Source organism: Plectropomus leopardus, chromosome 3 (genome assembly GCF_026936395.1).
Source record: "Plectropomus leopardus strain MGB_pleo_1.0 chromosome 3, ASM2693639v1, whole genome shotgun sequence".
Taxonomy (NCBI): domain Eukaryota; kingdom Metazoa; phylum Chordata; class Actinopteri; order Perciformes; family Serranidae; genus Plectropomus; species Plectropomus leopardus.
The window spans coordinates 20,302,701-20,329,446 of NC_142178.1; the positions used below are offsets into that span (position 1 = coordinate 20,302,701).

General features: G+C 41.4%; 1 protein-coding gene and 2 non-coding genes across 4 annotated transcripts; 1 reads left to right on the top strand and 2 right to left on the bottom strand.

The window, feature by feature from the left end:
- Positions 1 to 205: 205 nt before the first annotated feature.
- trnal-aag (transfer RNA leucine (anticodon AAG)) lies at positions 206 to 287 on the bottom strand. The gene has a single exon. It is a non-coding gene; the product is annotated as a tRNA-Leu (tRNA).
- A 383-nt stretch (positions 288 to 670) lies between these two features.
- On the bottom strand, positions 671 to 752 carry trnal-aag (transfer RNA leucine (anticodon AAG)). The gene has a single exon. It is a non-coding gene; the product is annotated as a tRNA-Leu (tRNA).
- A 637-nt stretch (positions 753 to 1,389) lies between these two features.
- On the top strand, positions 1,390 to 22,760 carry LOC121941706 (uncharacterized). 2 transcript variants are annotated; one of them, XM_042484558.2, is made up of 20 exons: positions 1,390 to 2,496; positions 3,798 to 3,897; positions 4,180 to 4,219; positions 7,933 to 7,974; positions 8,106 to 8,194; positions 8,329 to 8,425; positions 8,518 to 8,660; positions 8,828 to 9,000; positions 9,487 to 9,590; positions 10,135 to 10,484; positions 10,595 to 10,658; positions 11,348 to 11,405; positions 11,496 to 11,550; positions 12,629 to 12,952; positions 13,522 to 13,617; positions 13,762 to 15,514; positions 16,571 to 17,205; positions 18,207 to 18,277; positions 18,403 to 18,490; positions 20,565 to 22,760. In XM_042484558.2, the coding sequence occupies exons 1-20, from the start codon at positions 2,331 to 2,333 to the stop codon at positions 21,526 to 21,528; spliced, it is 5,412 nt and encodes a 1,803-aa protein (XP_042340492.2). In that variant the 5' UTR covers positions 1,390 to 2,330; the 3' UTR covers positions 21,529 to 22,760. The 2 variants fall into 2 exon arrangements, with proteins under 2 accessions (XP_042340492.2, XP_042340493.2); XM_042484559.2 differs by having other exon boundaries at positions 18,406 to 18,490.
- Positions 22,761 to 26,746: the final 3,986 nt, after the last annotated feature.

The following is a 26,746-nucleotide window of genomic DNA, read 5'->3' on the forward strand; positions in this document are numbered from 1 at the left end:
GACGACACAGTGATGGTATAAACTACCCAACTATCTGTTCCACCGAAGCAGAGAGTACATATACTTTTAATTCCTCTTTGACAGTGTCTGGGTATCACAGGAATAACAGACCTTTTACTGAGTAATCTTTCTCATGTGTACTTGAACATTGTTCTGTAGAAAGTACTCTGCAAACTCTTTCAGAGATATATTCCTGTCAAAATCCTGGCAGCAGTGGGATTCGAACCCACGCCCCCGAAGAGACTGGAGCCTTAATCCAGCGCCTTGGACCGCTCGGCCATGCTACCACTGACATTGAAATCTAGACAGCTCCTTGGATATCATTTATATGGATTATTAAACATTATTATGGACATCTATGATATTGTACATTTGATCCTTTGAAAAATAGATGAGTGCAGCTTTTTTAAGTTAGGCTTTAATTATGATTTTCTGTAATAGCCACATTACAAATGATAACATCATCATATAAACTACCCAACTTTCTATTCCACAGAAGCAGAGAGTAGATCTTCACTTTCAAAGTCAATTCCTCCTTGATGGTGTCTTGATTCCACAGGAATTCAGAACACTTTATTGCGTATTTTTCATCATATGTGCTTAAACGTTGTTTTGTACAATTTACACTAACTATACAATCTCTTTCATTGGTATATTCATGTCAAAATCCTGGCAGCAGTGGGATTCGAACCCACGCCCCCGAAGAGACTGGAGCCTTAATCCAGCGCCTTGGACCGCTCGGCCATGCTACCTGTAAAACAATCTTTTGATGATTTTGTGTGAACGCCACACCAGACATGACAAAACTTTCACATTCACTATAGATGACGTTGCAATGATTTAAACTACCACATTTCCTATTTCACAGAAGCAGTAGATCTACATTGAAGTCCTCCACGAGGATGTCCGGTTGCCACAGCAACAAGGTAAGCGTTATGTAGTGATCTCTTTCTTATGTACGTGAGCTGTACTTGTTTGGAGCTCACATTTATCCTAGATTCTATTCTGCGCTAATAATGTATGACTCTATTTTCGGTGTAATTCGCCTCACTCCGACAACCAAAGAACACATGGAAAAAAGATATTTCCCATCTATTTTGAAACACTCCAGAAAGGCTAGCATAGGGTCTGCTAAACACAGTGACAAATCAGCATCTGCTGTCATCAAAACCAGTTTAAGCCAAAAAACAAAAAAAGATAAAACGTTATAAATACTGAATCTGACTTATCGTGGGTGTTTTTGCCAAAGTTTGCATCTATTTTTTCGATTATACATCCATGATTTTTTTCTTGTCCTGACGAACGCGGGCTTCCATTTTGAAATAGAGCGCAGTTGGAGGTAGTCCTCTTGGCTTCATACGTACTCTTTGGAAGAACCCTAGCTTCATCCGGTTCCGTCCTGCGCCATTTTGATGAAACAGCGAGGAGAGAACTAGCAGTTTGGATCACCGAAATGGATTTTATGGATTTATGTTGAAGATTCATCCGGATGAAAAACGTTCAGCCTTGCGTGGTGGGAAATAACCGTGTACTGAAGAGGAAACTTTGCGCTCCGACTGCCTAACTAGTTGATTTGTTAGTTTATTCGACAGCTAAATTGGGCAACATTGTTAGCATAGCGCCGTTAGCTGTTAGCTTTTGTTGTCATGCTGAGTGGCGAGGGAACGTTAGCTAATCTCGAGGTGTAGCATGTTAGCCTTGGCATTAGTTAACCAGCTAGTTTAACATTTAGACGGTTGATTTCAGAATAATCTTTTCTAACAACGACATAATTTGTGGACTCGTTTCGGAGGCTTTCACGCAGTTTTGTGGACTTTTTGAGGTAGGGTTTGTCCTGACTTGACAAATAAGAACTGACCCTAAAAGGAGAGGCACTCGAGGACTGATGCTCGGGAAACCCAGGCCCGCTGCGAGCTACACCAGCGGCTTGTAGCGCAGCGGCCCGGGCTTTCCACCAGAGACAATTCACTGCGGACTTTGTTGTAGATTTACTTTGTGCTGCATGGACTCTCTTGGATTTGGCATCCTGTTATGTTTTCTCGGACTCTAAAGGACTCACAAGGCACACGGCGCCCCTCAACGGCGCTCTGGCTTCATATCTCGGTTATTTTTCTTTGGCAATAACAAGGACTCTTTCGTCATCTGCGAGCTGAACCCTTCCCCATTTTAGTACCTCCTTTGTCTACAGTGAATATAAAGAGGGTTTACACTATTAAAGTCTCCAGATTTAGCTGTGTTCAGTGTTGACGCTGTTTTATTTTGTTATCATACCAAGCCTGTTGGGGTTTTTTTCTTGTGCTTGATTGACTTAAGTGCTTAGACCTGTTAAAATGTCGTGTGTTCACTATAAGTTTTCTTCCAAACTGGACTACAACACAGTCACTTTCGATGGGCTGCATATCACCCTCAGCGAGCTTAAAAGGCAGATTATGGCCCGAGAGCGCCTCAAGGCCACAGACTGCGACCTGCAGATCACCAATGCGCAGACTCGAGAAGGTATGTGATCAGCTGACACGTTACAGAATCAGTCACAAACATGTCGTCCATTGTTTTGGGCTGTTGAAGTAGATGACTGGTGTAAATTTTCATCTCCCTGAGGTGAAACCTGGAGTGACATTACTTTTTAGAGTGCAGCTTTCAGATGCCTCTCACAAGCATTTCAACCTTTGAACCCTGAACAAATTGGTGTGATTTCTTTCAAAAACATAGGAAAAAGGCAAGACGCAATTTGGCGAGAAATGAACCACAAATTGTAATAACAATAATTATATTAATTATTATTATTGTTTTGAAATAGCAAGGGAAAGACCAAAAGCTGGGGGGGAATGTACATATTATTATCATAACATTCATACTATTACTGTTATGGGTCAAAAACCTCACACCTCCAAAATTGCTATTTATAAAAACGCAGTGTAATTTATGAAAATAGTGAAATGTGAATATACTAGGTTTGGGCTTGGCAGCAGCGATATTTAAAATTATTTTACAGAATTTCTTTTCCTTGCCATTTTCTTGTTTTTTTGTTTTACATGTTTTTCCTTTTTTTTTTTTTTTTTTAAATCATCATTTATATTTCCAAATTTCTTGCAAATTTTGTGTCATTTCATGTTTCATTGCTCATTGCTTTCTTCCCTTGTGTTTCAAAGAAATTTAGCAATTTGCTCAGGTTAGAATAGACCTGGTGAATAAAATAGAGTAGAACTGGTGGGACATTTATTTTTAAGATATGCATTGTGTGATATGCTACTTAAAAACTGTGACAAAAAGCTATTTTAATTATTAATGAATCTGTCAGTTGTGTTCTTGATTAATTATTTGGTCTAAAATAAGTCAGAAAATACGGTTAAATGCTTATTGTATCACTCAGAGCCCAAGATGGTGTCTTCAGGTTCCTTGTTTTGTCTGCCCAATTGTCCAATGGCCTATAGATATCTGATTACAGTAATAGAAGAACAGAAAATTAACAAAAGCACACATTTCCAAATGTCTGCAGATAGTTTGTGAATTACCAGTTTCTTTTGAAATGTTAAAATGCAAAATGACAGTTAAATGTAATATGTGTGTCTGTCACTTTTTATTTTTTAATTTAGATTTGAAAATATTAAAGAGAAATGTGTAAATTATACAATCTGACCTTTATTCTTGTATTTTTCATTTTTATTTATTATTGTCTTTTGTACATGTTTCCTTTTCTTTATACATCTGTTTTGTTGTCCAAAACTAAGTTACTGTGCAATGTTTTCTACTAAATGGTGTTTTATGTTTTGTTATAATATGTCTCTCATGTTTTGTAGAATACACAGATGATGAAGCCCACATCCCGAAACACTCTTCTGTGATCGTCCGCCGCACTCCGCTTGGCGGAGTCAAACCTGCTGGCAGGACGTTCATTGTGTAAGTATATTTAAATTCTACAGTTATCATATACCCATAATATCCCAATTTCTCAGTTTTGAGATCAATAAAGTATATCTATCTATCTATCTATCTATCTATACAATGGCATTACTGGGATCATAATTAAGCAGTGCGGTCACTTATAATTTAAAGTTAGCATTAAGTGTTCTTCTACGTCTTTCTATAAAACAATTATAGTGGAAAGCTAAATCCTGTAGTTGGTAATTTGTTCTTCAGTTACGTTAACAAACGGTTTCTTTCTGTGCTGTTTTTCTGCAGAGATCGTTCTGACACAGCTGTGGTGGGATCTTCTAGACCCGTATGTAAAACAAACCCAAAATCAACACACTCTTCTCCTCCTCCTCCTCCTCTCACCTCTCTCCCTCTCCCCCTCTTTCTGGCTTTAGTCACCTCTCTTGAGAACATTCTGTCAGCGATGATTGAGTCGTGTGTATCCTCTGTTCACTGTGTGTTGGCTACATTTGTGTTGAGATCTCAACCTCTATGTGTTATTTGATGTCTTTTTGGGAGGGTTTCCTGGAGTCACCGCAGTCATAGTTTGTTGTTTCTCTCTAAAAACCCTGGGTTTCTGTTTCGAAATAAGCAGATTAAAAATTGCTGAATGAGATGAGGTTGAGATGAGAAACAACAGACTAGCCACTTTTGTTTTTGAATGCTCTGAACTGACCAAATGTTGAACTGTTGCCACTTTATAAGTGATTGAGAAATAATTTTAACTGTTAATGACTGTATTTCATAATGAAATGCTTTTGTAGCCTGCTTCAGGTCAGGCAAATGTATTTTTAAAGGGGTTTGTAAACAGAAAATATGGTATTTTTGTATTGATAATTCATTGTCATTTTATTTTCTGTGAAAATATTTAAATTTTATGTGGTTTAGAACCCAATGAAGTAAAGTGTGGCTGGGATTTACTGTAATTAACTTTGATTACAATTACAAGACTACAGTTGTGTGAGTGGAAGAGACTCGCCGGTGGTTTTAATTCTGAAATATGACCCTGCTAAACATTAATATACTTAAATCTGTTAACATTTTCCAATGTCAATTGTTTTGTCTTGTACAATTTCACCATGAAGATGTTCTATTCTGCACTGAGTATGGACTGCACATAACCCCTAAACCTCAAAGGCTTACACATTTCACCTTGATGAGTTAAATGCCTTTTCCGATTGCTAAGTGTCTGTTTTACAAAGATGCAGGTACTAGTTCAAAGTGTATTTTTACAACTGTGGTTGGGGGGATTAGTGAGACGCTAGTTTTGATACTTAAGATGCTGTGACTCGGCCACTGGCGTATAATGATGTGACATGATCACAAAGTAAGTGAACATCTTGTCAATCTCTGGAGGCCTTCCATGGTTGCTGCAGTGAGAAGTATGCCGGTGTAGTGTGTCCTGTAAGCTGTAAGCTGCAGAACCTGTCAATAAAGTTGTTCAGTGGTTCGGTGTCAGAACCGCTTGCACCAGATCCCTGTGTGTTCCCTCCACAGCACTCTGCCAGCAATACCGAGTCTTTGCTCCAAGCCCTGCATATCATGGACAACCAGCCCTGCCCAGTCTTTTTTTTTTTTTCACTTAGAAAATTTTCAGAAGAATTAGGCAGAGCAGCTATTTTGTTTGTCCTTGTAAAAGATGACTTTTTTTGTGTCCGTGCATGAGGCTCTGTTCTCGCGGTTCATTGAATCCTGAGCAGCTTTAAAAACATCCCTCCACTTGCTTTCCCCCTTTACTCCTTAGTGGTGCAGGGGCTGTTTTAGGGAACAGTTTGAAGGAACACTTGACAGCTTGTGGTAGTTTATTTTTTATCCATCAGGCACTTTTTTAAAAATGGAAACAGACATCTTTCAACCCCCCTCCTGTCACAAAGACAACAGGATCATGTTCTGTTTTCATTTGAGCCTAGCGTCTACCATTTTACACATTTGTGTAGCATTTACTTTCAGTTGTTCTACCATCTGCCATTTCCACTACTGGGATAGTAGCTGCAAAGAACTGTCATTAGCCCTTTTTACACAGAGATAGTGGTATCAGGCCTCTAATTCCTTTCTTCATGCTCCTTCCTGTTTTACACAAAACCAAATGATCATGGCATCACTCTGCTGCAGTGTGAGATTATAGACAGCACCACATTATCAATAGAGGCACAAGGTGTAACACAGCAGCATCGGCCTCTAGTGTGACATAAAACATACACACCTGCAGCACTTTCCAAATTACAACAGTGGCCTCACATGGCAATCACAATCTGTCATTGTTATATGGTGATTGAACCTTCTCTGCTCGGAAGATAAGGTTTTTCTAAATCTCATTGTTATCCCAAATTGCGGACATTTACAGCCGTTGTTCTTCTTTGAGGTACCTGCTTTCCTGTGGTGTGTCCCACGCATAACATGGTGTCAAAACATCTCACCGGTGACGCCATTATCCTTTCATGCCGGCTGTCCTGCCTATACGGACACTTTTTCGGCTCTTTTCTACCTCTGTGGTGGCTTGAAGGAGAGACAATTCTGTCCAACCATTCAATGCTCATACCTTATACACAGAATGGGAGGCAGCATATTGGCGTGATATTCCTGCCCTGAACAGGCAGTGTAAAATGGGCTATTGATACCCTTTGGTAATTGGGAATAGCTACGATAGCTCCCAGAGAAGAGCACCTCCTTAGTGCCGTAAGATCGAACCCTGTGGCAGACAGATTTGCATAGTGAAAAAACCCCGATGGTGTCATTATTCTATAGCCATTTACATTGTACAATTAACTATTACTTCGTAACAATAAGTTAAAGCAAAAAAAAGTGTCTATTTCCACTTTTGGGAAGCATTTCTACATTTGTGTCTTATCAGCTGTACATATTTGACACTTCACAGTGTCTTCTTACTGAAACATTTTGGCACTGCTCTCTGCAAGCTCATTAGTTTATGGAAAGCAGTCTTGAACTTGTGTTGATGACAGCTTGTAACAGCTGTAACAACCTCTTTTGACAAGCCGGTGCTAAAACCTAAATCACTGTGGCCTGGTGAAGTGCACGCTGAACTGCATGCTTAAATTAAATGTCAAGTGTTCCTTTGAGAAAACTGCCCCCTCTGTACTGTAGCAGGGAAAGCTTAAGGATCTTTACAGAGGGATGTGCCAGTAGTTTATATTTTTATTTTTGCTGATGGAGCCCAAAAAGTGAAGGGCACTTGAAATGTTAAAGCAGATACTTTGGTCTTTACCAGTTACAACTTTAACAACAAGTTTATGAGTGCAGGATGTAAGCAGGTCTAGACATGTAAGAAGTATATAGAGGGAGTAGTTGGAGTACAAGTTTGCTTTACTGTTAAATGTTGATTCCACTTATTTTTTTAAAGCAGTTTAACAGTGTTGAAGTTCTCTGACAGTAGAAATCATAAATGTTTATCATTAAGAATTTTCAAGATAAACTTGCATTTGCAACAGTCAGTCTTTAAGAAACTTGAGAACTACAGTAAAGAGACAAAAGTTGCATTTTGTTTATGAGCTGCAATACTATTTCACCTGGCCAGTGAATAGATACTATTTTTAGCAAGGATTTGTTTTTTTAAATGTAGAGTTACTTAATGAAGACAAAACTTTTATTATTTTAAAAGTCAACTTATTTGTAGATTGCGCTCTTATGTTTGGGTAATTTCTTTTGGATCTTCAACATAATGAAAATGGGGATTTCACAATGTTTTTTTTTTTTTTTAGATTTTTCCAAAAGAACTTATCAGACTTGTGACTCAGCGCTAACTTGTGACTCAGCGTTGTTAGTAGAGAGATGGACATTGTGTACAAGCCCACTAAACCAGGCTTTGATTTAATTGCTAACGTGCATTATTTTGTGCACTGAGTCATCAGCAAAGCCTTTAATTTCGGTGCAAAGACTTAGATGGAGACTCTGAGGGACTGGACACAGATGTGGTGGGGAACTATCTGGGTTCTTATCTTCCACTGTATGTCTATTAGATTTTATGTTAACACCTTTAATATCTCTACTCTGATTCTCCTGCAGACTGATTCTTCTCCGTCTTTGTCTCTCGCCCAACTCGCCAAGGTACTGTTTGTGTACATGCTGACTGTACTTTCAGAAAATATTTCCAAAGTTGAATAGTTTCCTTTCATCTTGTGAAGTTGACGTCCTTCTTTTTTATGTTTTTTTTCCCCTCTCTCCATTATGTGTTTTAGACTGCTAACTTGGTTGACGCTAATGCATCAGAGGAAGACAAGATTAAAGCCATGATGTCTCAGTCCAATCATGAATATGACCCGATACAGTTAGTATACACACATCTTTTTATATGTGATTAAAGTCAGATTTTTGTGTCATGTTTTAAGCTCATGAAGCATACATCATCATTCTTTAGTTGTATAAAATGTTTTAAAAAATGTACTGAACTTTTCTCTATAGTTACTCAAAGAAAGCAGTCGGACCTCCACCTGCTCACTATACCTGTTTTCGTTGTGGAAAGGCTGGTCACTACATTCGGCAGTGCCCCATGCTGATGGTAATTATCATGTATCATTTGATTTTCATAGTCTTTGGTGTTTATTTTCAATACATTGCAGTGTAATTTATTTCTTTGGTTTTAACTTTTAGGTCCAGGATAAGAGTGTGGAGGGCCCCAAGCCAGTAAGGATTAGTAAGGGTATTCCCCAGAGCTTCATGGTGAAAGCAGAGCCAGGCACCAAGGGGGCCATGTTAACCAGCACTGGAGAATATGCCATACCTGCTATAGATGCGTATGTGTAAACTAAGAACATTCACAAATGCACAAGTTTTGTTTGTTTGTGTGAAGCTTTAATTGGTGTCACATTTGTTTTTATAACTGTGTCCACAAACATAGTTGTACCGCTGTTGCTGTGTTTTTGCTAGTAACACAGTCGTCAAAACAAATCTCTTAATACAGGGAGGCATACGCACAAGGAAAGAAGGAGCGGCCACCGTTTGTTCCACATGACCAGTCATCATCTGAGGACGACACAGACCCAATCCCAGATGAACTCTTGTGTCCGATCTGCAATGACCTGATGACGGATGCCGTGGTTATACCCTGTTGTGGAAACAGTTACTGCGATGACTGTAAGTTCTTACTCATATTATGCATTAGTAATAAAACATAGAGTCAAAACTAGTCTTGTCAAACATGAAATGAGCAAAAATATATTACTGTCTGTGTTTTGGGCCCACTTCATAAAGGTGTTTTCTTATGTTTTGCACAAACATTGAGCTTTCGTTTAGGGAAAACTACTGTGCAAATGGTAGAAATACCATAATCAAAAGCAGTCTCTCTGGAGCACTGCAGCCCCAGGACATGCTGTGTTTTGAGAAGTTGTTGAAACTCTAATTTTTATGTCCCACAGTGTATTGGAGTGATTTCACGCTCCATCACTGGGAAAGTCAAAAATCATTCTTGCTAAAGAAAATAAGTATGCTCTCAAATATGTAACCTGGGCAGGCTTAGGGAAAGGTTGTTTTTATAGAAGTCGTACATTATCATGAAGAAACTTTTTTTTGTCTGTCAAATGAATGTGACCTTTATTCTAATAAAGAACCATTTATTTTCAGGTATCAGGACCGCCTTGTTGGACTCAGAGGAGCACATCTGCTTCACATGCAAACAATCAGATGTCTCACCTGATAACCTCATTGCCAACAAGTTTCTCCGACAGGTAACCCCCCTCAAATGCATGCATTTTGATGTGTTGCTTTTTTATTTTACTTAAAATCAAAGCAGAATCATTGTTCAAAATATGTCACATTACATACATACATACATACATACATACATACATTCCTTGTATTACTAATTTAAAATCTACTGCTGTGCTGAGCGGCTCAACATTATCAGACATTTCCATAAAATTTTTGTCTTGCAAAATTAAATGCGTGCAAAAATTAAAACTCAAACACATGTCGTATTGCATCCATAGGATCCTCTGGTCTGATCTGTTGGCATGCACATGCATGGCAGAAATTTTTAATGAGAGATTAAAATTAGTAAGTCCCAACAGTTCGCTTTTCTGCAAATGCCTGGGAAGTGCCCGTTCAGTAATGTATGGCTTTATTCCTGCATAGGCCGACCTTTTTTAAACTACATCAGTGAAGTTGTGGAAATGGGATTGAATATTATGGAAATGTTATGGAAGAGTTTGTAGATGTGTGTGGGAACCTTGAATTTATAAACAATATTATCACCTGTTTTTCATCATGCAGGCTGTGAACAACTTTAAGAACGAGACGGGATACACCAAACGTGTGCGTAAGCAGGTCCAGAATGCAGCGCCGCCTCCACCGCGCCCTCAGTTGGTCAGGCCTCTGCACTCAAGACAGCAGGACCCACTGCTGGCCAATGTCACTCCCCCTCCTTCTACAAGTGCACCCTCCGCTGCCCCTCCGGCACAGGCCCTGCCCCCTGCTCCTGCACCTGCTCCTGCTGCTCCCTCTGCTCCCACCCCTCCTCATGCTGTTGCTGAGGAACAAGCTGGTTCACCAGCCCCCACACCTGTTGTTGACCACCATTCTCCAATGCACTCCGCCAGCCACGGTGAACCACCCCCTCCGGGGTAAGTTTAGTCCACAGTCCGTGCAGCTACATGAAACCACATACTGAGGAAGTGACGTTTGAAACGAAGAGCCATTTTTACTCATCATAGTGTGTTTGCTTATGTTTTAGTGAGACAGATCCAGAACCTTCTGTGACACCAGAGTCATCAGGAGCTTCAGAAAGTGGATCACAGGTGAGTCCGCCCTTAACACCTGAATTGTATTGCTTGATCTCTGTCTCAGTGACTATAACAGCATTTACTGCAACAAAGATTCAACATGACTAAAACATTTTTTAATTGACTAACAACACTGAGAGCTGTCGCCATCCCGAAAAAAAAGAAAACATTAATATAGACTTAGCCTGAAGAGTGCCCCAGAGATGACTAAAAGCCTGTGGAACAACAAGCTAATCCTCACCAGAGGTAAAAAGCTAACACTAGGCTACAAACAGACCACGATATGGTTTGCTCGATATAATGTTGCCATGTGTGTGGCGGGGTTCAGTTTGATTACGTTCTATAGTCTCATTTAACCACGTGTTATCACCTGCCTTTTTTAAGACACATCACTCACGTAAAGTTCATTAGTGGGGTATTTACTGACCTGTTTTATTGACTTCTAGATGAAGGAACCAGCAGTGCAAAATGGTAACTTATTTACTGGTTTTAGGACTAATTCCTGGGGTACTTTATGAAAGACACACTCTCCACCCAGTGAGCTCGAGACTACCCCGAAACATACTGACTTTTGACTATTCTTAGTACATCCCTGAACCTGAGAAACGGAACTTACTGTTGGACATTTGTATTAATCAAAATCTTCATAAGCTGATGCATCAGCCACTAACTCAGAGTTTTTCTGACTTTTATTTCTTTCACAGAACTACCATTTAAGTGTTATTGGCCCCCCGCCACCTGTAAGGCCCCCTCATTCATCAGGTAAGAGGTTCGATTAGGGTCACTTAAAGAGATTAAGTGCGCTTGAAGGACGGACATTCTGTAACTAACAAACTGTCTCTGCTCTGTCAGGTCACCAGTCACGGCCACACCACTCTCACAGAGGAGGAGGCAGACCCTGGGACCGGTAAGGATCTATCTGTGGGAATATCTTATCTATTTAAAGTTTACCTTGTAATATAGAGGTGCACGCTTGTCACCTTTCAGCGAAAATCGCCCTTTTCAATACACAATAGGTCGTTTGTGAGATCTGTGTAGATCCGATGTGGTTTTGAAAAAGGGGGCTGGTAGTGGGGGTCTGGGACTGCGAGGACAGAGTCATTTTGAGTAAATGAGGTCAGTTTTTGTCTGCCTGCATGGCAAGAATCTCTTACAGTAACATTATACATGACAATGTGTCAAGCATGGGACTGTTTATTACCCTGATTAGGTTGAGTTGTTTTAATATAGCAAATTTTAGCCCTTTTTCCTAGCAACTCTGCTTTTACAGAATTACATTATGATGCATTCAAGCTCTGTTAAGTAAAAATGACTACTGGGTGATAAAAAAGTTAAATCTAAGCTCTTTCTTGTGATTGACCAAACAGCATTTTTGCACATAAGAGAACAGAAAACAGAAATATGACAACAAAAGACGACACTGTTGTGCAGGTGAGATTAAGAAACCCCCAGGGGCGTATGAGGAATCTCACCTCAGTAGGGATAATAAATTAATACAAAATCTATTTAATGAAGAAAAGTAAACAGCAAACTCAATCAAGCAAACTTCAAGTAAATCACCCAAAAGCAATAAATTAAAAAATAAAATGAAATATAAAAACTAAAAGACCACTAATAAAAAATATATATATATATATACATTTTTTTCACTAGCTACAAAATACTTTGATACATTTTGAGATCCAGCTCTGTACTCTCTTGGTTATTTTTTTTTAACCTGCCCTGAACTGATTTCCCCATTACAGTTCTTTTGTAGCAGTAAGATTACATTAAGTAGAGGGTGTTTCTCTCTATGTCTTCATGCTGAAATTGACTTGAAATCCACATTTCAAAACTGATGTTAAAAAAAAATCTACCTGGGGCGGCTTGTTCCCAGATCCTCTTAGAGTGTTTGCATATTTGACACCTTTTTCGCCCCCTGATGAGTTTGCACCCCTGGTAACATATCAGTCTCACAATGGTTTGTGTTCCTCTCTTTGCATCAGGTTTTACAGAAGTCGAGGAGAGCATCCCTCCACTCACCTCCAGACAGCTCCACCTCCTGCACCTGTTGCTCCAGTGTACCCAGCTCCGTCCCTGTACCCACCTCCGCCACAGCCCTACCCCCCTCCGTACACCTCTGGCCCTAGCCTTATCCCTCCTGCCATCAGTTACCAACCCCAGCCTGTTTATGCCCCTGGACCACCAGGGATCAACCCTCCCTGGGTTGCCCCCGGCACCCAGCCCCCTCTTATGCCTCTCCCCCCTCTTTCTCAGCCTCCTCTCTCTAAAGAAGATTTCTACAGACAGCGGCACCACAGACAAGACAAGTAAGTGGTTTAATTTTGGGTCTTCAAAACTGCTTATTGTAAATGTTTATGTATGCAGAAGAATATTAACATCACTCGGGGTGGGTTTGTGAATTCAGTGGGGCTGTACCCGACTCTGGCTGTTCAATACAAATATTCAACGAATCATTTTGTTTTCCATACAAAGTTTATCGGGCTCCACGGGACATTCAGTATGACAGCCGCATTCATGTAATAGCCTATAGCAAACAAGCTAACGATGCAGGTCGTAAATGTGCAACAACATTTTTTGCCATCACTTGATATCAAACAAAAGCCAGAGACTGTATCTTATTTAGTTGCTGTGAGCTGAAAATTGATCACTTCCAAGCCTAAAGTGTCTCCTCCTTTGTGCCACTGTCTGCTTCATGTCCATAGCTCCAAAGAATAGCGAGAAAGTCGAGAGCGCTCATTTGGCATCAAAATCTTGTGATCAAGATGTCACCAGAAGTACACTGCACAGCATACTGGCTAGAAAAAAAAAAAAAAGACTGCATGACTTGAAGCAATGTCAGTCGACTAAATTCCAGTATTTTTCTTTGTATCCACAGAGTTCAATCCAAACTGGATGAATTTACTAAAGACTTCCACAAAGAGCTTATGAAGTACAGAAATGCACCAAAGAGACGACGACCGTCCTATTCAAGGTAACGTAATTAAGAAAGCCTGTCAACATTGGTTTTAGTTTATACACAATTTCCATATGCATAATTCTTACAGCCATTTGTTATGTTCTTTACATAATCTGGTTTCCTTCTCCCTCTTGTTTCCTTCTCTCTTTCCTTTTCTAGATCCCGCTCATACAGTCGCTCTCCATTCAGCCGTTCTCCTTACTCTCGCTCCAGATCCAGATCAAGATCCAGGTCTTACTCTTATTCCCCCAGTCGATCCCGGTCCCGTTCACGCTCCCACGGCAGGTCTTATCCCCGCTCCCCTTATTCCAGACGCAATGGACGCAGCTATGGACGCTCAAGGTCAAGGTCCCGCTCTCGTTCAAGGTCTTATGGATATCGGCGCTCTGGCTCGCCACGTTCTCCTCCCCCGTACCGGCCAGGAGGGTGGGAGGGAGCGGAGGGAACAGGACCCTACAGGTCAAGGTCACGGTCTCGCTCCCCTGGCCCTGTTGGCTTCCGAAGCCGAAGCCCTGGTGGACGAAAACCACCTCCTCGGGAGCTACCACCATATGAACTGAAGGGTTCAAGTCCTGGAGGCAACGATCGTTGGGAAAGAGAAAGGTATCGACAGTGGGAGAAAGAATATGCAGACTGGTACAACAAGTACTACAAAGACTATGACAACCAACATCCCCCGTTGCATCACAGAGGCCGAGGCAGCAGAGACAGGGAGAGGGACAGAATGTCTCCGCTACCTAGAGATTACTCCCCCCAGGGGAGAGGAAGAAGAGGAAGAGAAGAGCGAGGTGCTCCTCCTCACCATCCTCCATCCTCCTCCTCAACAGGGACCAAGACCAGCACGAAAGTCACAAAGACAAAGAAAGTTAAGAGGAAGAGGACTGGGGAGGAACCAGAGCCGTCACATCAGTCAGTAGACAGAGGAGATGCTACGCCTGTCCGAGACGAACCAATGGACGAAGTTCCTTCACACTCTAAAACGCCTCCCATGTCTTCAAAGACTTCAGGCGGAGCTGCAACCTCTAAAGCTCCATCGTCTAAAAGCACTGCTGCACCTGCTAAACCCTCAACCAAGTCAACATCGAAGACTCCGTCTGATAAGACTAAGAAAGAGAAAGGTCAAAAGGTCAAAGCTAAAGTTAAGACAGAGGGCGTGAAGGTGAAGAGTGAAAAGGTGAAGAAAAAGGCTGGAGAAGTAGTGGTGACCAAAAAGAAAGACTCCTCCTCCTCTGCCACTAAACCATTAAAGACTGTTAAGACCAAACCAGAAGATGCTCCCAACTCAACTACCCCTAAGAAGGAAAAGAGTAAAAGCTCTGCTGTGAGACCCGCCCTGCTGAAGACGCCTCCACTGCCTTCCCAGAACTTGCCTGTACATCACCCCTCTCTTCACGACGGCCCTCGACCCGGCCACGACATCAGAGGGCGAAGAGATCTTCCACAGGGTGGTGGTCTCCTCCCCCTCCCCCATCCACACGGACTCCCACTCCTCCACCGGCCTCCCTCCCCCGATGGTCGGAGGAGGATGGAAGAGGGCCGATCTCTACTGGGACCTCCTCCTGGAAAGCTGAGGAGAATAGATGGGCTTGGGGGTGGAGGTGATATCATGTCCCACTCTCACATGTCTCATCAGCCCCCGCTCCACAGACTCCCACCCCCCTCAGACAGGCCTGGTCTTCTCCCCCTACCAGTGAGCCGAGAGATGGGCCGGGGAGACGCAGATCGAGGACCAGATCGAGGACCAGATCGAGGACCAGACCGAGTATCAGACCGAGGACCAGACCGAGGACCAGACCGAGGACCAGACCGAGGATCAGACCGAGGATCAGACCGAGGACCAGACCGAGGACCAGACCGAGGATCAGACCGAGGATCAGACCGAGGACCCATCAGACCTCTAATGGACCTTCAGGTGGGTCTGTTGCTCGTCCTCAGAAGCACCAGGATACAAAGATGTGTGTTTTTACAGAGGGTGTTTACAGATGTGTGTATTAAATAAGTTCACCATGTGATTTTTTTTCACATTAGTTCAATTATGTATTTCTCTTCTTGTATTTAATTTCACATCACCACAAGGGCGTCAGTTTATTTTGGTAACAGCTTAAAAAAACAGTTCATCAACCAGTCGATGATTTTATTAATCAAGTAATTATTTAAGTTAAACCTGAGTAAATTGTCCTGAATTCTTCCAAAAGGTGGGAAGAAGGCAATGAACAATTTGACCCAAAAATTAGCAAATTAGTAAAAGGTTAGAAAAAATTACCTGGAAAAACGGAAAAAAGAAAAGTAAAACATAAACTAGGAAATGACCCGAAAAAGTACTTTTGAAATAATAATGATTCTGAAACATAACTCTAAATAAGTTATTCTAATCACACTCAGTCTATAAACATTTCCTGCAAAGTTGCTTATTGCCCCCCCCCCCCCATATTTCTGAAGCAGAAATCAAACTAATATGCTCAGTGTTTAAAGGTTTAAATTCGTGTGAAAGGTGTCTGGGTGCAGCATGAGGAAAGTGATGATGATCCAGGCTTCAGAAGGTTAAATGTCAAAAATGCTGGTTCCAGCTTCTCAAAGGAGAATATTTGCTGTTTCTTTTCATTTCTTGTATGTGGAATTTGTTTTGGTTTTGGACTCTCGCATGGACAAAACAAGCTTTAGTTGTCATTAAAATTCATTAACACATTAAATTCAGTTTTATTTTTCCAGTTAATTAGACACTAGTGTATTAAGTGGAAAAAGTAAATGAAGACAAAAAGGTAAAAATGTCTCATCACAATTTGTTTTAGTGCATGTTGACATTCAGACATATTTTTCCCAGTAATCCTTGACCCATAAATCTATATTGATGTTGATTAAACATAGCCATTAATTAACTTATCAATTCTGAAGTTCTCATTGCCATAAAAATGCCGAATCGTTTTTTATTTGTTCACCCTTGTAATATTTTTTGTGCTTTTTTCCACAGGTGAAGCCTACCCAGAGGAGGATAAAGTTGAACAGAGATCTGGGGAGAAAAGGCAGCACTGAGACAGCGCCCTCAGACAGAGCGCCGTCTGGTCCTGACAAAACCACCTCCACCTCAGACCGTTCGACTGCTGCTAACAGCTCCGAAGGAGACCGACCCAGCAGTACAGCAGAAGGTGGAAGAAAGGAGCAGTCAGCATCTAGCGAGAGGGGAGTCTCCAGAGAGAGGCCGGGAAGTGCTGGAGAGAGACTGCAGGGCTCAGACAGAGACAGAGACAGAGAGCAGAGCAGAAACTCAGGACAGGACAGAGAGCGAGACAGAGCTTCAGCATCAGATCGAGACAGAGACAGAGACAGGGGCACGACGTCTGATAGGGAGAGGGAGAGGGAGAGGGCCTCAGGCTCTCAGAAGATAGCAGTTACAGTAGAGCGAGACGTTGAAGGAGAGAGGCCAGCGAGGACAGAGCGAAAGAGCTCCAGTAGTGGAAGTTCAGGAGGGAGGTCTGTCTCTCTGGATAAAATGACCATCGCAGAGAAATCGGCCATCTCCAGGAGCGTGCCGGACCCTCAGGAGAAGCCAAGCACATCATCCAAGGAGAGAGGAGAAGGGTCGGAACGATCTGCAAAACCTCCCAGGTAGGGCTGCTCGATTATAGCAAAAATGATAGTCACGATAATTTTGATTGATGTTGAAATCACAATTATTTAACATGATTGTTCACTGGCCTTCAGTACATCATGCAGTTATTGAACATTAACTGGCGTTTACTTTTAACACTGGATGTCCTTTAACCTTTAATACAAGTGAAGTGGAAAAAAAGTAAAAGCTTTGTGGTGCAGCCACGACTGTAACATCTTGCACATTACTGTAGTTTTTTCACGTTCACATAATAATAAAACCTAACCCAACTAATATAATTTAACAGTACATAACAGTTACTGTATCAATAACAGCTAAATAAATTTTGAATTGGGATCAATAATTGATTCACTAACTCAGGAGAGACTCAGCACACAGACATTTCTCCATTATCTGTTTAGGAGCAGCTGGGAGTGTCATTACAATGAGAAAAGCTGGTCCACCTTAACAGTCCACCTTAAGGGACCCTGGTCTGCGTCCAGTGCAAAGCTAACTTAGCTTGCTAACTTTGGGGCTAATTTCTGTCACTTTAATCAGCAGCTGGCGAGCTAGACATGGGAACGTGTCTCGAGTCTTGAGGAGTTGAAGCATTTATTCTTTGACAGACAGCCTCGCTCGTGCTCGCTCTCGCTCTCGCTGCTCACACTCACTGTCTGGAACCAAAATTAGATGGCAAAGTTTCCAAACAATCAGAGAGGCAGTGCGCTGCAGCTCTCTGCTTTCAATCCGTGCTGAAACTTCTGTTTGGACTTTGGGGGGGATGGGCCGAGAACTGGGAAAGGGTGCACTTGGTTTACAAAATAAACGACAGAATGGGAGCAACATTGTCAGGCTCATCATGCCACACAAAACTGTTCCATCTCTATTATCTTCCAGGTCTGTTTTTCCCTGCTGCTTGTCAAACCACCTCCCATATCCATAATATAGTGATTATATATGGTGGCTCTGTAAACACAGTTGTTAATATGTGTAATTATATCTTATTCTTGTTTCCCAGGAGCGTGTCCAAGGACAGAACAGAGAAGAGTGTCCCCTCAGGAGAGAAACCAGCTGCTGCTCACAGAGAAGGTAATTTGAATCTCTTTATGTGTGCAGGCGCGTGTGAAGCGATAACTTTGATTTTTATCTTGTGCCATCTAATTAGGCATTGATTAAACCTGTGTATCCTTCCCTCCTCCCTCCTTCTCTTCCAGCAGGCAAAGACTGTGAAGAGTCTGTTGTGAGGAGCAGACCAAGGATCAGCCGAAAGGCCCTGACGAGCCACACCGTCAGCTCCAGTCGGTGAGTCTAATGAGCCTCTGCTGTAAGAGGTTACTTACTATAAGAGACTATTTGATTGTTCATTTTTAAATATTTAACGTGTGCATTGTGTCGTTTAAATCCTTGAATATTTTTTGCTGGTTTGTTGTTATTGTTATTGGCACATTCTGTGATTTATGTGCAATTTGAATACCTTGCTGTAAACCACCACTTCTTCAGGATAAATACAGAATCACAGTTTATATGAGTGGCAGTGCTTTGAAATCATGGGGGAGTATCAAGAAACGGAACATAATTGGTGCCAGTTCCTGAGTCATCAGTATGAAAATATTGATAAGCTCCTGGAAAAACGGAGCTGCTGTCAGTATTTATGAAACTTTCATTCTAAAAAAGCGTCTTTTCTTACTGTCCACTAACAGTTACAAAGCTGCTGGCGTCAGGCAGCATGTATTTGACATTATAGAACTGCATGTTTACATTTTGTGCCCTCAAGTCACGGCTGACAGGGCAACAACGTGTGGGCTGTCTGTGTTTCATTTAATAAAAATGCAGCTAAATGTAATATATGTAAAGGTAGTTGTGTGTAAAGCGTGTACAACATTCTGCTGAAGTAAAGCTGAGTGTTTGACTACTTTACCAAAGCAGCTGCTACAACTACGTCTTTGTTGCTGCCTCGCTGCTCTGATGCTGATTAGATTTGCCAAACCAACAATGCACCTGTGTCAACCTTAAAAAGACAAAGTTACGCTCCTTAGCGGTAAAAAATACCTCAAGAACACAGTTGGTGTCAGTTTTAAGCACCTCTAATTTATGGTCCTAAACAATCCCATAGACAACATTGCTCTGACTGCACAACAGTGCTCTGAATTTATGAACGGACTAGTTTGTGTCACTGCGCGCTGGCGCTTTATTTACAAATGCACCCAGTGTGAGCTGCCCTGACAACCGGAAGTAACGATTGTTGATTTGCTTATTTTTGTTCATGTTTTAACTGTTGGGAGATGACCACGGCTCTTACCCTACTGTAATAACTGTTTAATCCTTCATGTCCTCTCTTTATTTTTTGGACCAAAATTAAAGTTAGTGCTATCAATAAGGGCAAAGATAAATATTGTTATTCCTAAGCAATATCAATATCTGTATCAAAAATCCTAATCCTAATGTAAATGATAGCCATCACTGTTAGAAATAGAGTAGCTTTCCATCTTATTTTTTGTCAGCTGTTGATTATTGAGCAGTGCAGCAGGAAATAAACCTGCACATACTTAAAGATTATATTTGAAATAACTGACTGACAGAGTTAATCAGAAACGCTGGTGATAGATTAAATGCCCAAAGTTTCTTTGGTTCAACTTCTCCGATTTTTTCTCGGTTTTGAAACTTTTCTTTGTGTTATGTGATAATGAGAGTTGAGTATCTTTTGATGGAAAGCAATTTAACAAGTGCAGACAAGCCATTTAAAGATGCTACTTGGGATTTTGGTTATTATTCATAATTTTCTGACATTTTATAAACCAAACAATTTATCAAGCACATAATCAGCCAATTATTTGGTAATGAGAACAATCATTTGCAGCCCTTGCAAAAATGTTTTTGTATACACAGCCTTATTGGCTTTTATGTGAAAAGATTGCTCAAAACAAAGTCATGTTCCTCGATCACCTAAAATGGGAACTTCGCAGATTTTACACAAAATATGTGTAAAAAGTTGTGTAAAGCCCTTTTGGGCTTTTCGGTTGGAGACTTAAGCTCACCAGACCTCCATAGCCTGCTCCTCTTCGCTGCTGGAGGCTAGCGGGCCAAGGCTACAATAACTGCTTTGAACATTAAGCACTCAATGCTCCAACTGAGCTGTCAGCGGCGCAGTCGCACTTCTGGAAATGTAGGCAGCAGCTTTTCACAAGGAAGAAGAATGTGAAGTGAATTTGAATGTGGAGAGGAATGCGTGGAATAAAAAAAGGTGATCTCTCTGTTTCTGCTGCATCAACTTTGATCATTTTTGTTCATATCTGTTCATTGTTAGCCTGACAGTGTTTTAGGACTTCAATTCAGCAGAGCACTCTTTCAAACATGTCTGTTTTTCCTTTAACACTAGGTCATCTCAAGAAACAAAGCGAGACTCAGACAAAGATCCGAAGAGTGTTCCCTCTAAACCTGCAGAGCAGCCTCCATCCAGCCCTGTGAACAGCCGTGACCGCAGCCCGAGCGTCAGCCCAGCAACCAGCCCGGCCAGGGAGGAGCAGCCGCTCATTCAGCCCCCGCCTCGCTCCAAGTGGGAGAGAGAAGATGACGAAGAAGGCCAGGAAAACGGACTCAGTGCACCCAAGGAGCCCTCACCAGTGCCACAAAGGGGCCGAGGAAGGGAGGGGCAGACTGAGGCACCTAAACTTGTCAGGGCTGAAGGACGGGACGCCACAAAGGAGGAGAAAAGAGGTGCGGTGAGAGAAGAGAAGAAGGGGAGAGCCCCGAAGGAAGAGGGTAAAGGTGGCAGGACGGCACAGACAAATTCTGACAAACCAACCAAAATAAAACTTGTGAGAGAGGAGGGGAGAGGTGGAGGAAGAGATGAAGGCCGGGGAGTGACAGGGAAGGAGGAGAGAGCTGCAGAAGGCAGAGGCGGAGGAGGACGAGAGGAGAATCGTGGCCCGGAGCCCAGGAGACAGCGTTTGTGCTCTGACCTGGGTCGAGAGACGGATGAGGCGGCCTTCGTCCCCGACTACAGTGAAGGCGAAGGCTCAGAGCCGGAGGGAGGAAGAAGCGGCAGCGGCAGTCTGTCTCTCAGCCAGCCCTCCAGCCCAACCCCGACCAACCACAGCGGGTCGGCGTCCACCACGGCGGATAAGAAGAAGAAGAAACACAAGAAACATAAAAAACACAAGAAGCACAAGAAACACAGCGGCCAGGACAAAGAAGGAGAACAAAAGCAGCACAAGCACAAACACAAGAAAAAGAAACACAAAAAGAACAAAGACAAAGATGTGGACGAAGAGGAGGAGAAAGAGGAGAAGGTGGAGAAAGCAGAGAAAATAGAGAAAGCGGAGGAAGCGGCTCTATGCTAACAAGGGCTAAGCAAAAACTGCATCTGTAACCTTCTTTGTTAATGAGGAGATAACAATGTATTTAGAAATACCAGTTAACACTGGCCTGCTGCTCCATGTGCCACTCTGAGTTAACGTCGACGGATCAAACGAGTCTTTGACTGTCCACGACACTGGAGGGCTCTCCGGCTGTCGGTCACTTAATATCACTGCAGGTCGCCAGCTTACCAACGGTACTTAGCTGTGCCTGGACTGCAGCATTGTGACCGCTGCTGAGGTTTCCTTTGTGTTCATTGTGAGCCTCTTCTTTGTGACTTTAGTTCGGGAAAAACTCGGGAGTGATGCTGTGCAGGCACCGTTGTGATCGACCTAAAGCCGGCCAGTAAGAACTCGATGATAATAAGTGACCACGCAGCAGCGAATCTAAACGATAGGAATAACGAACACTGTACTCAGGGATGTGATTGCTTCTTCGTAGAGGAGGAATTGCTGCTTCTCTGCCTCTGATTAATTTGTAAATAGAGATGAACTGTTGCTTCACATAATAATTTTCTCTTAGTTTGTTTTGCTCACATCCCTGTGTGCTGTTCAAGGATTAAAAGCTGAATAACCTTCATTGCTGTGAAGGCCATTGTAAGCGCTTTCTTTATGGACTGTACCAGCGGTTTTGCATGTTTTAGCACAAGATATTCAAATCATTTATTTCTCTATCACTGCTTACATTTTCAAGGTTGATAATCTCATTTTAAGGCAGACATTGCTGTCAGGTCTTGCCAGTGCAGTCTCTTTTTGCTCGAAATTGATGCACATTTAAAATTAAGGCAACAAAATGTACTTGGATAGATTACCTATCAAAGCAAGGTTAACTTGCTGCACGTTTTTTTCTTTTAACCCAACTTCACATAGACGAAATAGCTGTATTTGAAAATGGTTAGCATTATATACTTTGTGAATGTGTTAAAATGTGCAAAACCACCAGTATGGCCCTTTTAAGTTAAAACAAACCTTTTTGCATCCATGCTACACTGGATTGTATGAGTCTAGGATGTGTTTATTAATAATGTTTAATCAGTTGGCACGTTTTTGTTCCCAAAGGTGCAGTAGCTGTCTATCACGTTGTCTGAGTGAGTGGATGTGTGTCTGTCGGTGTGAAAGTGAAATGTGACGGAAGTGGGACAAATTGGAGGACTGCTGTTCTTACAAATGAGTTCTTTCTTTTTTTTTTTAATTAAAATGTTTTGACCTCATGAAAATGTCTGTTGTGTTTCATCTGTGATTGAACGCCATGTTGCGTAATGACCACGCGGATGAAGATTATGTGACTGCACTAAAATGACAAAGATGATCATTTGGACTTTTCAAGGGCATCATTATAATATTTCAGGTGTTTGTAATAAGAGCTTTTCATGTAGACATAGATAGAAGGTGCCAGTGATTTAAAAAAAAAAAAAGATTATATGGCGTTGCAGTAAAAAGATCACAACCCACACTGAAAAAAATCAAGTAAAGATTTTCTGTTGAAACTATAACTGAAAAAACTGTGTAACCCTGAATTCATGATGTGTAGTGTACTTGAGTCAAACTGGACTGTAAGTGAGTTACAGTCTTGCAGCATTAAAAGCAACACGCTAGAATAAAAATGACCTCAGAGTTCACACGAACCTCAACTTTTCTGGCAAACATCTCACTGTTCGGCTCACAACAGTGAGTATAAGCTACTTAAATGTTGCACATAATAATGGCCGTAGCACTGTATGAAATAAGACTTACTTTGCAAGAGCCCAACATAATAGTGTAATCGTCCTTTCTTAAATATAGAGTTTACAACAGTGTATCGAACAGCTCAGTAACATGTTGGTAAAGTTGTTAAACCATGATCCGTTTTTTTTTTTTTTTTACCATGACTATGTTGACAATGGGATTACCACGGAAGAGCACACGCTCATACAGAAGTATGCCCGCTAATACATTTTTGTTGCACTCTCTTGACCTCAGCATAATTTTACAAGAGCACTCGTGAATTTTAGTGTGACTTTCATCTGAATTTTTGATCTAAAGACAGTCTTCTGCTTTTTGTGTACTCTGCACCATTACTGAATTATCGAAATCTGAATACCCCTTACTAGCTAAGACCTGAGTATAATTACTTGGGCTTTCGATTATGTGTAGATGACACAAGTTTCCTCTGTGCTCTAATAATGTGTAAACACAACATCAGAGCATTTATATTTTTAAAATTTAAATATCTCAATATTTTGTCTAATTAAGGAGTCAAACGTAGAAAAATGGTGCCTAAAATAGTAAAAAAAAAAAAAAAGGGTTTTAAAACTAAAATCATAATGATATAAAGCAATTAAAAAGATGAGTATAAATTAGTAGCAAGATTGACATCATATGCTACTCCTGATATTTGCAGTAAGAAAGCAGAAGGCAGACATACAGTATCGGTGATAAAAGGACAAAGACTTACTGCAGCACACAGAGTATTAGATATATTTGGAGATGTCAGGATTTTTCAGAGGACTGAGTATGTCTTCGAAAGCACTTCCCTAAGACACAATGGTGATTTTTATGGTCTTTGGCAGCTCATTTCTTTACGAACATGAATAATTAAAGTAAAACTTCCCACAAGAAAGCGAGTGCAGTGAGACAGACTGAACACTGTGTGGAGCTGTAAGTCCTACAACTTCGCACAAACCGAGACAGATTAACAAGAAAATTTCTCATATTCCTCATCTCCAAAATACAACCCCACATGTCACTACCTTTCTCTCTCTCAGAGCACACAGCAATAAGCTTTTTGTGTGTGTGTGTGTATGTGATTTTTGTAGGAGTGTGTACCTAGTTGGGGAGATGGCGTGACTGTTGGATCACAGAGGAAACAGGCTGACGGCAGGAGAAGGGGTTCACACAAAGGTTGAGGGAACACTGTGAAATGAGAGGACAGCAGATGTATTTTTCCCCAAACAGCAGGACATAAGAGCACATTCTCAGCTTAGTCCCTTCATTGTGCGTGCGTGCGTGTGTGTGTGTGTTTCTGTAAGGTCATGCTTAATGGACTCTGAGATCAGTGAGACCATTAGAGAAGATTAAGATATTGTTTGTTTTAACCCCCTGCTCAGATTATCATCACACCACGTTGTCCCTCTCGTCTACCGTCCCACAAGGTTAACTCTGCATGCATGTGTCCGCGTGCCCACACGTGTGTGCGCATGTGTGCACCTGTTATCTGCCCGTGTGTATTCGTGTGTCTGCTTGTGTTTTGCCTTACAAGCGTGGCATCATTTCCTGTCATCAAGGCCAAAGGTTGCTTAGCAACTTCACTTCTGCCGATTGTCAGAAAAGATGCGTCTCCACTGACTCACTCACAAGCTAACTCTTTCTTATCCTGTCATAAATGTAATGTCTGAGGAAGATGCTGGCTGTGTGTGCATGATTGCTCATGCATTTGTACGGACCACTGTGCATTTATGCTTTGCAGACACGGTACAGGAAAAGCCGACAGACAGACAGAGAGAGAGGAGAGAGGGATGTGTAAATGTATTGTCTGATAGATTTCTGTGATTGCTCGAACTGATAAAAGGGATGAGTCAGTGATGTTAATGCATGGCAGGATCTCTCCAGTTGTTTATCTAAAATACAGCAACAATCTGAGTAGCTTATTGTGCTGGTGAAAAAGATATTTACGACTTCGATTTGTTACAGTAACTTTTCTTTGTACGTTAAAGTCTTACTGTGATTACAGTTTAGTAAGGTAGTAGATTACACACTGCAGATTACAGTGTAAATATTTTGTACTTATCAAAAAAATACTGGTTACCCATACAGAGACACATTTAGGTACAAATAAAACAGATAAGACACAAGACACAGTGGGGAAATAAGGGGAACTGTATTTTAAACAGTACAAATCAAGTATTTAAAGGGTATGGTAATATTGGTGAGTAACATGGCAGACTCGTCATTTATATCAATTAAGGTAGATAAGACTAAGTATTACAGACAGCTCTCAGTGTGATGGAGAACAACTCAAGTTCACCACAAACGTCAGCCTCCCTAAGTGATTATAAAGTTAAATCAGTTCCTCCTTCAAACACTTTCCACAAAAACTGAACATTACGTAATCGCTTGTTTTCATTCATTTTTGTTCCTTACAATCAATTTACTCCTTCAAATTAAAGCGGTATGTTGTCTCTTAAAGGAAAAAAACAGCCTATTTGAAAAACACTGACTGACACATGAACTAAAATATTAACTGTGCTGGTACACGTCTTTGCACATCATATAATTACTTACATTAACTGTGAATGTAAAAAACTCTCTTAACTCTCCATATTGACGTGGATTTCAGATAGTCTATATACTACAACAACATCAGCAAATTCCTGAAATACAGCTATGGCTTTTAGTTTTGGTGTGTCACCCCAAAGACTTTCAGTGGACCCATCTGGCCACCCCTATGAAAAATGTCTGGAGGCACCATTGCCTTCATGTAGGATTTATTGCAGGACCGCTGAATTAGACTGCATTGGTTTTAGCTAGCTGGACCCAATGAACTGGCAACTGAATGTGTGAAACGAGTGAGACTCTACAGCCGTGGTTTCAGCTCTGTTATTCTGGACTTAGACGGAGCAATGCTTTGAGCCAGGGGTGCCTGGACCTTTTTGAATGGGGGCAAGATTATATAGTGTAAAAATACATGTGGGCCAACTGCTTCTTGCATAAAATAGGTCATTTTAAAAAACCCATAAACAAATAAGACAACCGACACTTTTTCATCTTTTAGTGAAAATGTATTGTTCTCTGTTCACTTCACATGTCTTTGCTGTGATCATGTTGGCAGTTAGTTGGAAATGTCGGCTGTTAGGGAGCGATTCAGTTTGCTTGTTTACTGTTTGTTGATGTAAACACATTAGTTCCTATTGATGCATGCCTTCAAGCTGTATTATAGTCTTGCCATTTTTAGTTGAAGGGAAAAAATGCAAAGTGATCATGCTTGATTAGCCAATATTGTGTGGCGGGCCACATATAGTTTATTTTTAAAGTCAAGCCGAGGGCCGTTTAAATCTGGTCCAAAGGCCACAATTGGCCCCTGGGCCAGACTTTGGACAGGCCTGCTTTGAGCTAAATGCTAACATCAACATGTAAATGTGCTCACAATGACAGTGCTTACATGCTAATGTTTAGCAGGTGTGAAGTTAACACATCAGTATTCTAGTTTAGTGCATTAGCATGATAA